This window comes from Carassius carassius, chromosome 22, assembly GCF_963082965.1.
Source record: "Carassius carassius chromosome 22, fCarCar2.1, whole genome shotgun sequence".
Taxonomy (NCBI): Eukaryota; Metazoa; Chordata; class Actinopteri; order Cypriniformes; family Cyprinidae; genus Carassius; species Carassius carassius.
In genome coordinates, this window is record NC_081776.1 from 14,479,666 (window position 1) to 14,493,733 (window position 14,068).

At 35.8% G+C, this 14,068-nt stretch overlaps 1 protein-coding gene across 1 annotated transcript in view; it reads left to right on the forward strand.

The window, feature by feature from the left end:
- The window catches only part of acss3 (acyl-CoA synthetase short chain family member 3), a 49,530-nt gene that overhangs the window by 10,793 nt on the left and 24,669 nt on the right, over positions 1-14,068 (forward strand). The window contains exons 5-8 of the mRNA XM_059505396.1: positions 1,087-1,227; positions 3,740-3,820; positions 4,662-4,757; positions 8,264-8,415. Of these exons, the coding sequence (XP_059361379.1) occupies positions 1,087-1,227; positions 3,740-3,820; positions 4,662-4,757; positions 8,264-8,415 (470 nt within the window). The remainder of the gene's footprint in view (positions 1-1,086; positions 1,228-3,739; positions 3,821-4,661; positions 4,758-8,263; positions 8,416-14,068) is intronic.

The following is a 14,068-nucleotide window of genomic DNA, read 5'->3' on the forward strand; positions in this document are numbered from 1 at the left end:
AAGCTTTTTGATTTTCCAGCGGTTTGGGATACAGGATGCATCCCGCACGGTTGGTGAACACATCTCAGAAATACACGAGTTAAAAGCATATGCAAGGGGAGAATTTGCTAGCCCCAGAAGAACACACTCAGAGTTCACATTCTGTTAGTTCTTAGAAGATTTCTACATGGCAGGATCTCATTTACGGAAGATTTTAGAATATTCAGAATGAGTTGATTGGAATTAAAACACATCTAAAATGTTTGGCCCAGCCCAGCAAATATTGCATTTTGAGTTTTGTTGGGGCAGTGACCACACAACCCAAATACAAACGTAATTAATAAAATTAATATAAAAGTAGCATGTATGTCATAAAAAAGAGAAGTAAAAAAAAAAAAGATTAAGTCATACAGCTTTGAAACAGCATCTTCATTCTTTAAGCAAATTATTCCTTTTAGGCACTAACTATTCAATTTTTTTACATCTGCTTGGCAGTGTTGCTGTTGTTAACTAAAACTAAAAGTAAATATAGATACAAAAAATAAATATAAATATTAGATGAAAAAATACCTTTCTAAACAAAAAGGTAGAAATGTTACTAGTTACTAACTGAAATGAAAAATAAATCTGAAATAAAATATTACAAAATGAAAAGGAAAAAGCACAACAATGACTATTGTAAACAATAAAATCAAACTAAAACCTAAATCTAAATATTAATACAAAATAACATTGCTGACTTGATGGATCAATTTGTTTTGTAAAATGATAGTCCACTCAAAAACTCTGCCATCATTTACTCACCCTCATGTTGTTCCAAACCTGTATGATAATTTTGAAGGATGTTGGTAACCAAACAGTTTCAGATCACATTGATTTTACTGAATTTTTTGTCCATATATTTGAAGCCATTCGGGGGAAAAATCTGTGTGGTTAGCAGTATTCTTTAAAATATCTTATTTTAAGTTCCACAGAAGAAAGAAAGTCACACAGGTTTGAAACGACATGAAGGTGGGACAACAGAATTGACATTTTTGGAGATTACTCTCTGATAATTCTGAAGGACATGCATTAATTCTGTGCCTAACACTGTTGTTTTTGCCACAGGAGAAGGTGTCCATGAGTCCTGACCTGAGCTTGGACTGGGAGGAGGAGATGGCCACTGCCCGCCCTCACGACTGTGTGTCTGTCCCCGCTCATCACCCTCTGTACGTCCTCTACACCTCTGGCACTACTGGTACTCCTAAGGTAAATTCTTGTTTATGACCGAACACAGCGATAAAGCATGGAGCTGGGGAAATGGATGAAGTTGTTTGCCGTGGAATAGATCTATTCTGTCAGGGGCTTTGTTTATTGCATATTGTTTTAGCTGGAGATCATGAGCAGTACGCCTTTATAAACTCTCGTGTGTATTCAAGATATGTATTCAAGATGTATTCAAGAAGCTCATTTTAGTTTAAAATAGAGTAAATCACCTTTTTAAAGTAATTTGACTTTTCAAATAAAGATTTATCGATTAAGTTGTCAGACAGTATGTGGAGAAAAGCAGCTGTTAAAAATGTATTTGTTCATTCAAGAGATTCATTCAAAAACATGGATTCATCCAAAAATGAAAGAAGTAAATCTTAAGTCACTAAATCATTCATTCATAAATTACATGATTTTTGTAACAAAAGAAAAAGGAAAAAAAAAACTTTTAATTTTTGAATAATAATAATAATACACAATTTATCCAGAATTGTGCAGTTCTATTTTGCACACAAACAGCTCTTAATCTACTCTAGTTTTTAAGTAGCCTGCTGATTTTTGTTCATGGTATTCCGTTGCAACTAAATGTTTTGCTAAAAAAGAACACATAATATGTTTTATATTGAAATGTTTAAATAGATTTTTTTGAACCACATTGTAATTGATAGGAATCGGAATCGATAAGCAGAATTGAAATTGATCAAATTCAAACAATACCCAACCCTAATAGGAAGTCATTTTAGCAAATGTCAAACAGAAATTACTTTATTTTTTATCATCATGTGTTTTTCTTTACGGCTGGTAATTTAACGCATTAATTAGATTAATTAATTATGGAGAAAAATAACGTGTTGAAATAATTTTTAACATTTTGAGTGATTTGCATATTTACATCATATACATAGTTAAGAAATATCTCACGAGCTGTAGGCTAAGTGCAATATCACACGAGTGCAAATGTGATACTCATCTTATACAACAGTTCATTGAGAAGTTAATGTTGTGTTATTTTAAACACAATGTTGTCTGTTTTGCTCAATTTTGCCAACCAGAAGATAAAGACAAAGCAGAACTGTTCATCCCCAAACAGCCCACAACAGCATTTCATTTAATACAATAAAATACAGTAAAAATATAATGTAATAATTGTTTTTTGAAACCACATAACACTACTTGGTATTAAAACAAAACTTTATAAAATAATGGTATAATTTGAAAATAATAGTTGCGCTATTCCTTAAAACGGATTGTTTGTTACAAGGGTGTTTGCTTACTATAGAACACTGTTACAACAAGGCACTGTTAATGTACCAATACAATAAACTCTTAATTGAAGGAATCGTGTTTTGTCATTTATGTGAATACTTGCGGATCAAATTCATTGAAAGAAGCACTGAAAGCGCCTCTCTTTGCTCTTCCTGCAAGTTACTGTCATTATTTTAATGAGCAGTATTTTCGCCACAGCTGGCTTGACTGGGTATTGTCAGCCAGCAGGTGATTGCATTTTAAATATCTCATATCAAGTTGAAAATGCCTAAAATTCATTGCTGTATTCAGTATTGCTTAATTTTTTATCACCAGCAAGATAATGCGAATATACTGTAAAAATGTGATCATCATATATCACCCACCCCTAATCTTTAACTTGTAATTGCGAAATGATGCAGACAAATTTTCAGGCCACTAAGCCCCGCCCATTTTCACAGCCTATTTTCCATTCTTTTTGCTTGTTCTTTTATGCTTCCACCTCTAAATAACATTTTATTTTGTCCGTTTAGCATTGTCCAAGAGGTGAACAGCACCTTGAAATTTACATTAGCGTGCCTCAGGTGCTCTTCAGTCCCTAATAACTCACTTTTATATGTACACTGACTGAAAAAGAGGCAAGACGAGAGAAGGGAGTACATGGAGCGCTGGAGGAAGTTACAAAGCCTGAAGGCAGAGCAAACAAAACACAGCTCTCCACCGACACAGACTCCAGTCGGTATGAAATATCTGGCCCAAGGCAACGCTGCCCTGTACATAAACCTTTTGCTAATGGCCTGTGCTCGCTCATTCACACCTTTAGATTTATAGAGCTAAGTGTTTTTGGCTAATACAGGATCTATTTTATCCACCTTACAACTCAAAATGTGTCCCTCAGCCTCATTTACTGACAGTTAATTTGATTTAATTTACTGACAGTAGGGACAGAATGAATTGTAAATTAATAATGGCCATTAATTGTGTTTTGTTCATCTCATATTCTTACACCTTGACACAATTTTTTTCATGCTGAGCTCATGTATGTTATGTATAATTTTTTTTGCGTTCACACTTAAGTCTTACTTGAATAAAAATATAAAGCACGGCTGCACCATGAAGAGACACTAAACAATTCACATTTCATGGCATTGCAATAGTTGCTTAAAAATTCCCTAATTTGAACATTAATAAGGGATTCAAATTTAAAGTGCGTAATAATATCACAAAGGAATCCCAACTCTTTTCTTTCCTCTTTTGTTCTCATCAGGGTGTCGTCAGAGATTCAGGCGGATATGCTGTGATGTTAAACTGGACCATGTCTAACATTTACGGACTAGCTCCTGGTGAGGTAGGTCATGATTTGTGATTTTTGCAAGGGGTCATGTCATGAGGAATTAAATTGTACTTAATCTTTTGACAAAAAGAGATTTGATGTACTGTGAAAACACTTTCTCCTCACTCAAAAAAGTGTGTTTGGCAAAAGGTTGATTAAAATGCTGCATTAAACGGCATATAAAGAAGTGAACTGTGGAAAATAGTGTAGCACCTGCCGCTCTGCTTTCCCAACTGCAGGACTGTGTTGTAGACAAATTAGAATTTTGGGGAAATCCAGTCAATTCAATAGGATTCCACATCTGAAATTTTGTGTGAAAGTGAAATATTTCACTATATGCAAATTTTGCAGGTAGGTCATGTGAATTTGCCACATTGACCAAAAGAAAACGTGGTTTGAAAGTGACATCAGTGTGAGCTGTGCTTCATACATTGCTATTCTATTAGCAATAGACAAAGGACCATTTTGCCTGTAAAATTCAGCTGAAATCCCACTAATTTGGTAGCACATTTGGAAACAAGCATCTTAAGTTCATTTTTAAAAGGTTTTCGATGGTTTTAGTCCAACCTTGGTTGACCCTGTCAAAATATAATGCTGTTTTTGCAAAAAGACAGTTATTAAAAGATTTGGCGGCACAAAAAAAAAATATGTTAAAGTTCTTTGTGTGAGAAGAGAATGTTTACATTGTTTTCTTAAAGGATTATGGAAAAGATCCATGTGAAAATATTTTTGAGTTCTTGGAATTCTGACTGCGTCAGGCTTGGAACAACAGCGATAAATGTATGGCGTGACCCCCTGAAAAACTTTTCACACTGTCTTGCACTGCTTAACCTACACATCTCTCTCTCTCTGTCAGGTCTGGTGGGCTGCGTCTGACCTTGGCTGGGTGGTTGGCCACTCGTATATATGCTACGGTCCACTTCTACATGGCAACACCACTGTGCTCTACGAGGTACGGGGCAAAAATGTGTGAGTGTGAATGTGTTACAGCATTTGACCTATGTACCACACCAGCTAACACTCAATTATCTGCTGTTGTGGTCTACCAGATCCTGACGCTTATGCTGTACTGAGGTCTCTTAAGTCCATACTGTGAATTTTTCAGGCTTTAGCAGTCTTTTCTCTCAGGGATTGAATGCAAGGATGAATGACTCTCTCCAGCAAACATCCCGAAACACTGGCTCCGTTTAACTTTGTTGTGTATGCAATTTGCTTTTCATAAGCTTTTGTACTGTTAACATGACTTCTCTCATAGTTTTAAACTAGTTCTCCTCACTGAGATCACACCATGAATACTAAAATCATTTTCACTCGATGGGAGGCGATCAGAGTACGTTTGGTTTCTTGTCAAAGTGAATATTGCTTTGGCGTCGCCTCCACAGGAGAAAATGGAAGATGCACAGAATTTATTAGTCTGCTGTAATGGAAGTTTGATTACAACAGATCTCTCATACAATGTCAATATCCATAGCAGAAAGCTTTCAGTCTGTTTTAATTAATGTCTTTTGTAATTGTGCACATCCATGGTAGATTCGAGCCTGTTCGGTTTATTCTATTTTATTCTGTCAGCATGCCTACTGCAAAAACTACTGCAAAAACAAATATGCCAAATATTACATGTTTAGGGCCCTATGAAACGTTTTATTTTTTTCTTCACCATATGTTTTATTGTTACCTAATTCTGTGTTTTAGCATGTGTAATTATTTAAATGCATAATAAACAACTTAGTTAAAAAAATATATTTAAATAGCCTTATGTTAAATGTTTTTTCCCTTCAGAAATTCTGTGTATTTACATTTTTCTGGTTATCAAATGAAGGCATAAAACATTCATTTCATTTACCTTTTAATTATTTAAAATTAAGCAAACTTTATTTTTTTTGGTAAACAAAGGGGATTTACTATTAAAAATTAAATATGGAAGAAATGTTGTGTGATTATTCCTTAAAAAAAATTTCTTTTCATTTTAATAGTAGTAGTAGTGGGCTATGTAAATTCTGCTGAACAATAGTAATAGATTTCTGGCAAATACTTTTATTTTGACAGGTTTACCGTTACAGTTCTGTGTATGTGATACTACAGTCTATGATGTGATATGACGCTAGTTTTACTCAAATCAAACGGTCAGATGCTCATGAAGTGACTCTCAGTGCAGTTCTGGAGATGTTCCTCATGTGTTCACGTCTTTATTTAGTTAGACGAAAGACGCTTAAATCACCGGAGCGTCATGCACGCTTCAGTGTGTGTGTAATAGACGAAGACGCAATTCTGGCCATTCATTAACACAGACACGCAGAACATGCAGGATTCATATTTAAATAGACTTTTCCTGCGTAATATTTGTAGATATTAATCCATATCGCGATTTGATTTAAGTGCAATGACCTACTTTTGATAATTCATTCAAAATTTTACAAATTCCATGACATTCCACGTTAAACTGTAAATTCCGTTTTTATGACTGGATTCTGCGATTCCGTCCGCGTTTTCTGCATCGCGGAAATCATAGGGCCCTACAGTAGACATCTGCCTGCTGTTCGCCCGATGCCTTAAAACCGATGTATCTCCATACAATGGAGCCAGTTGTCCTTTTTTTTTTACTTTTTTTTTTAGACTTGTTCTGTACAGTCGTGGCCAAAAGTTTTGAGAATTACATAAATATTGGAAATTGGAAAACTTGCTGCTTAAGTTTTTATAATAGCAATTTGCATATACTCCAGAATCTTATGAAGATGCTTGAAATCATTGTTCTTCCATTGTTAACCATGGTGACCTGCAAAGAAATGCGTGCAGCCATCATTGCGTTGCATAAAAATGGCTTCACAGGCAAGGATATTGTGGCTACTAAGATTGCACCTAAATCAACAATTTATAGGATCATCAAGAACTTCAAGGAAAGAGGTTCAATTCTTGTAAAAAAGGCTTCAGGGCGTCCAAGAAAGTCCAGCAAGTGCCGGGATCGTCTCCTAAAGAGGATTCAGCTGCGGGATCGGAGTGCCACCAGTGCAGAGCTTGCTCAGGAATGGCAGCAGGCAGGTGTGAGCGCATCTGCACGCACAGTGAGGCCAAGACGATTGTCTGGGGCATCTGGAAAAAGGCTTGTCCGGAGAAGAAAAGGTGAGCGCTACCATCAGTCCTGTGTCATGCCAACAGTAAAGCATCCTGACACCATTCATGTGTGGGGTTGCTTCTCATCCAAGGGAGTGGGCTCACTCACAATTCTGCCCAAAAACACAGCCATGAATAAAGAATGGTACAAAACACCCTCCAACAGCAACTTCTTCCAACAATCCAACAACAGTTTGGTGAAGAACAATGCATTTTCCAGCACGAAGGAGCACCGTGCCATAAGGCAAAAGTGAAAAAGAAGGGCCAACACTGCAAATACTGACTCTTTGCATAAATGTCATGTAATTGTCGATAAAAGCCTTTGAAACGTATGAAGTGCTTGTAATTATATTTCAGTACATCACAGAAACAACTGAAACAAAGATCTAAAAGCAGTTTAGCAGCAAACTTTTTGAAAACTAATATTTATGTAATTCTCAAAACTTTTGGTTATTTGAAAGATCTTTTTTCAGTGTATCATTGTATCATTTATATTACATAACAATACGATTCTTTTGTATGTTGTAAATCAAGTACAGACCTGTTTTCTTGTTTGGTTAAACAATTATTCCTTGCCAGACATTGTTTTTTTCCTCAATTTTTGGAATCTATCAGATGTAGACCTCATCTTTTGATTTCTATAACAACACCTAAATGTCACAATAATTATGCGTTTTCTTTGTTCAAAGCTTGCCTAAGACATATCTGAGACTTTCTCAAAACTTTGAAATTGATAGAAAACAAAAACGCTGTTCTAGAAACAAGATGAGAGATACCTGTGCGAGCCGTTTGATTTGTACCTATTATAAATGAAGTCATTCTCTCTGAGAAGCGTTGCAGAAACATAAATATATGAACGGCTCAGTGTTGTGTAATGCTACTTCAGTGGGCAGCCGCTCTGCAACAGTGTTATTCTGTTTCTTTGCCATACGTTTGGCCCATCTGTCACCCAGACACCTTTCCAAGCCACTCTCCATTTCAAACACATCTTTGATTTGATATTCACTCCCAACCACTGCAAATGCCCATATTGATCCAGTCTGCCACCGGAAGACTTCTGTACACCTCCAAAATGTTAGAAAAAAAATTCATATTTGCAACAAATGGCTGCACAAAATATTGAACTTTAGCATCTTCTGTAGGAAAATGAAATGCTGCAACTTCTTCTAGGACATTTTTCAAAAAACTCTTTCACTCCTGTGAAATTTTGTTAATTGGTATTTTTTTTTTAAACATTGCATAATAGTAATTAAGCCTAAAATTAATAATCTTTTTTTTTTTTTTTTTTTTTTTAGATATTGGTCTATCATTTATGTATTCAGATGCTATAAGCAGTTCCTGTTTCCGCAGGGCAAACCTGTGGGGACTCCGGACCCCGGGGCCTTTTTCCGTGTGATGTCTGAGCATGGGACAGCCTCCATGTTTACCGCACCCACTGCTATCAGAGCCATTCGCCAACAAGACCCTCTGGCAGAACACGGGAAACAGTATCCACTCAGAAGGTAACCACAAATCTGTACCTGTTCACATTATAACTAACAACATGTAACATTTGCAGCAAAGCATTTAAAAAGTATATTTATCAGTGGTGACTCCACAGGTGTCACCTAAAATGTTGACGTTTTTGTGTGTATAAATGCATATTAGTGGCCAAAAGTTTGGAATAATGAAGATTTTTTTATATTAAGGTTTTGAAAGAAGATTCTTATGCTCATCAAAGCCGCATTTATTTAATCAAAAATTCAGTAAAAGCAGTAATATTGTAAAATATCATTACAATTTATAATAGCTTTTTTATTTTAATATATTTTAAAATGTAATTTATTCTGATGTTGGCAAAGCTGGATTTTCAGCATCATTACTCCTTAGAAATCATTGTAATAATTTGCTGCTCAAGTAACATTTCTTATTTTTTCTTTTAAAAATCATTAAGCTAATTTTAGTTATTTCAAGCTTTTGGCCGCCAGTGAATGTACTGTATAGTGGTCCCAAAAATATACTGGACACTTCAGTCACACTTAAGAATATCTGAATGTCATTGCATTAGATAATATCAAGTGGCAAATAATGGTGCTTTCTTCAGACCTAACTTTTCTGAACCACTTTTTCTCATTATTTAAACATGGCTAAAAAGTGGGACATTTTTCTCACACACACACACACGATGCGCAAAACTCTTCAAACTCTTAACATTTAATAGCAAATATTAATCTTAAAGATTCCTAAATGCATCTACTTTCAAAAGGCCAAATAAAGTGCTTTTGCTTTTGCCTAGAAACACACAGCATCTCCCTGACATGGCTGCTTCTACACTAACTGCGGTCACTGAAGCCACACGTTCTTTCTTTGTGTGAACATTTGTGCATCATTATGCAAATATTTCCACATAGTGACGTAGACATGTGGGGGCGTGTTTAAATGAGCTGTTTTAGGCGGGCGTGGCAGAGTCTTAACTTTGATAAGGAATATATCTTTGGATTTGAGACTTTACTCTTTGCAATTTTACAGATCTTCTTCATGCACCAAGAGCTTGTAACCCTCCAAAGAGAAAGGAATATTTTTAATAGCATCATATGACCCCTTTAATATGGAAAGCAGAGTGCCTCGAAATTAAGGAGCCCCTAAAGGGACCTTTGCAAAAATGAAAAATACACGGACTATTGCGTGCTCACAAGAAACTATCGCGTGTGCACAAGAAACGTTTTGTGTGCTCACGAGAAACTTTCACATGCACACAAGAAATGTGTTGCATGCGCACGCAGTTTCAATTTCCGGTGTAGGTATTTTATACTAGCATTATTTTACTGACAAATGTAGAGAGTGCATTGTTGTATTGCGAAAGTGCATTAACCCTCTGGAGTCGATTAACGCGTATACGCGTTATGAGTCATTTTCTCCTGATAACCCCGAAAAGAACTTAAATTACACTTTCAGTTTTAATCGTACAGATAAGAGCAATACATCAATCGAATCTATAAAGGGTCTACTTTTTTTGGATACATACATGATAACAACAAGACTTTGTGCACTTATAAAATAAATATAACAAACAAGGTGTGCTGCCTGCAGCCTTTGTCTGCGCTGATCTTCATTTACAAACACATCATTAAAATGAATTGTAACTCAGTGAATACTCAACGAAGAGACATGAGAGAGATATCTATAGAAAGCCTGACATGTCTACTTTTAAACTAAACAAGTGCCGCTGAAAACAAATACTCTGTGATAAAGTAATCCATATGAAAACAATGCAATGTCCGTTTTTCACGTCTCCCTTCATTATATTTAACGTGACCATGGCCCCGCGCTGAATGCGCTATTCAGATTCAAACTGAAGCGCGCAGCTTGAATACGCCCACACAGAAGAAAAAGCAGCGAGACTGTTCTTAAAGTTTTTTTATTTTACTGTTTTCTTCGCGATGAGAGGAATAAGACATAATTCACCCCGAAAAGATGTGATGTGGTTGAGGATTTGAGATTTGGATTTCCTCAGAAAAAAAGAATGAAGCACTTTATTCAGCAGCATAAACATGAGTAAGTGTCTTTTTATTTATTTATATACTTGTACTAGTTTTCACATAACGTGTAAACATTTTACTAGTTAGACTTTTTCCAAAGACTTTTTCCAAACTAAAATTACTGACTAAATGTGTAATCAAGTGAAATATTATGAAGTTTCAATAACAATATACAATACTATACCATTCAAAAGCTTGATGTAAATAATATAAATGTAACAAATAAAGATAACTGTAACAAATGTAAAAATAATGCTATTCTTTCAATTTATTCAATTTATTATACTTTTCAACATTAATAATAATAATGATAATAATAATAACAATAAATGTTTTTTTTGGTAGAAAATAAGATTGTTAAAAGGATTTCTAAAGGATTGTGTGACTGGAGTAATGATGCAAAAAAAATCAGCTTTGAAAGTCAGCTTTGATTGTTCCTAATAAATTGTTTAACTGCGCCCCCAAATGTGGATATTAAATTATGTTGTGGGATAATTAAATATTTTCTAAATAAATTACAAACATAAAATTATATACATTTATTTTGTCCTCACATTCTTTCTTGTAACTCCTCCCTCTCAGTGACACACAGCTGACCTAAAGGCTCATTATGCAGCTCATTATGCAGGCCTTTGTCTTCTCAGGTGTAAATCACAATGATATTCATGATAGTTGACGCCTACTCGCATGACTTTTATCAACAAAAAGTGTCTTCGAAAATTTTAATCAATATATTGTTTTCTGTGAGTGAGTAAACAAGATGATTTTCACATAATTAAGATAGAAAAATTCTAGGCTACAACCTCCAGTTTTCAAAAGTCTCGGGAACCAATGTTCTGTATGTGTTTTATGGCCTTATTCAAGCATTTTAAAATTTTTAGTTTTTCACTAACCACGCATAACATTTTTTTTCTCAAAAACACAATAATGTACATACATGCATTTCACATATTATTATAGCCCAGTTTGGGCTGATTACAGTGAGATTGGACTTTACCCATTTAGATATTTATAAGAAACTGAAAAAAGCACAAATGTCAGGGCATGACAAAACTTCTCCAGGCCCCAAAAATACCTTTAGACTCTAGAGGGTTAATATGAAGCGCAAGCAATAATCTCTCTGTGCGTACAAGGATTTCCTTGGCTCTTACACAAAACCAGATGCTCACTCTCAGATATATGCTGCTCTCACCCAGAGAGTGTGCACGCACTTAAAAAGTGTCTGTGGCAATCGAGAGTCTCTGCTCTTGCTTAAAGTGTGCATGTGTGTGCACTCAAACTGTGTTCTGTGTGCTGGAAATGATTTATTTTCGCACCTGGACTAAACCTTCCACGACTGACCAATGAAAATGCTACATGAAATCTAATTGGCTGAGAGGAATTCCTTTGACAATAAAAGAAGGATCTGCAATTTCATTAGAATTTAATAATATGAATCAAATGTATATTAGTAATGGTTAGGAATGGGGTGCTTGGGTGATTTGTACAAATAAATAACCTAGTCTGTCTGACTGGTTGCTCAGACCTCTCTGAGGGATTTATCTAAACAAACAAAAAAAGTATATGATTCGGTTCAAGTGGTTATATATGTCCTGTGTACTTGGGTTTAAATCTATATACAGCATCTTCTGATTTAAGACAGAACTATTTAGATCAAAGTTCAGGTGCACTATTCCCTAAATAATTTAAATGTGGAATATATACCACCATAACAAATTTTTTTCATATTTGTCATAACATCATAATATTCTATGGGTTTAAAAAATTTGACAAAGAAATCCTGTCAAACTTACTGACAAAGGGCATCTCAGGAACTGCACTCCAGTGGTTTCAGTCTTACCTCTTAAGGTATCTTGGTGAGGTGTCCAAGTCGCAACATCTAACTGCTGGGGTGCCTCAGGGCTCAGTTCTTGGACCACTTCTCTTCTCTGTTTACATGGCATCTCTAGGTTCTGTCATTCAAATACATGGCTTTTCATATCGCTAAATGTAATGTAATTGTAAATTATATATAGGCATAAATATATATTAATTATCTGCCTTTGAAAACTATTTTACCAGCATAGTGGACCAAGCTAGATCAGAAAATACTATAGCATTCTCAATAGTCAAAGTCAAAGTCACCTTTATTTATATAGCGCTTTAAACAAAATACATTGCGTCAAAGCAACTGAACAACATTCATTAGGAAAACAGTGTCAATAATGAAAAAATGATAGTTAAAGGCAGTTCATTATTGAATTCAGTTATGTCATCTCTGTTCAATTAAATAGTGTCTGTGCATTTATTTGCAATCAAGTCAACGATATCGCTGTAGATGAAGTGACCCCAACTAAGCAAGCCAGAGGCGACAGCGGCAAGGAACCCAAACTCCATCGGTGACAGAATGGAGAAAAAAACCTTGGGAGAAACCAGGCTCAGTTGGGGGGCCAGTTCTCCTCTGACCAGACGAAACCAGTAGTTCAATTCCAGGCTGCAGCAAAGTCAGATTGTGCAGAAGAATCATCTGTTCATCCTGTGGTCTTGTCCTGGTGCTCCTTTGAGACAAGGTCTTTACAGGGGATCTGTATCTGGGGCTCTAGTTGTCCTGGTCTCCGCTGTCTTTCAGGGATGTAGAGGTCCTTTTTAGGTGCTGATCCAGCATCTGGTCTGGATACATGCTGGATCCGGGTGACTGCAGTGACCCTCTGATCTGGACACAGACTGGATCTGGTGGCCACGGTGACCTCGGAACAAAAGAGAAACAGACAAATATTAGCGTAGATGCCATTCTTCTAATGATGTAGCAAGTACATAGGGTGTTATGGGAAGTGTATCCGGTTCCGGTTTACCTAATTAATGCAGCCTAAAAATCCTTTAACGGATTTGGATAATAAAAGCATATTAGTATGTTATGTGTATGCCAGGTTAAAGAGATGGGTCTTTAATCTAGATTTAAACTGCAAGAGTGTGTCTGCCTCCCGAACAATGTTAGGTAGGTTATTCCAGAGTTTAGGCGCCAAATAGGAAAAGGATCTGCCGCCCGCAGTTGATTTTGATATTCTAGGTATTATCAAATTGCCTGAGTTTTGAGAACGTAGCGGACGTAGAGGATTATAATGTAAAAGGAGCTCATTCAAATACTGAGGTGCTAAACCATTCAGGGCTTTATAGGTAATAAGCAATATTTTAAAATCTATACGATGCTTGATAGGGAGCCAGTGCAGTGTTGACAGGACCAGGCTAATATGGTCATACTTCCTGGTTCTAGTAAGAACTCTTGCTGCTGCATTTTGGACTAGCTGTAGTTTGTTTACTAAGCGTGCAGAACAACCACCCAATAAAGCATTACAATAATCTAACCTTGAGGTCATAAAAGCATGGATTAACATTTCTGCATTTGACATTGAGAGCATAGGCTGTAATTTAGATATATTTTTGAGATGGAAAAATGCAGTTTTACAAATGCTAGAAACGTGGCTTTCTAAGGAAAGATTGCGATCAAATAGCACACCTAGGTTCCTAACTGATGACGAAGAATTTACAGAGCAACCATCAAGTCTTAGACAGTGTTCTAGGTTATTACAAGCGGAGTTTTTAGGTCCTATAATTAACACCTCTGTTTTTTCAGAATTTAGCAGTAAGAAATTACTTGTCA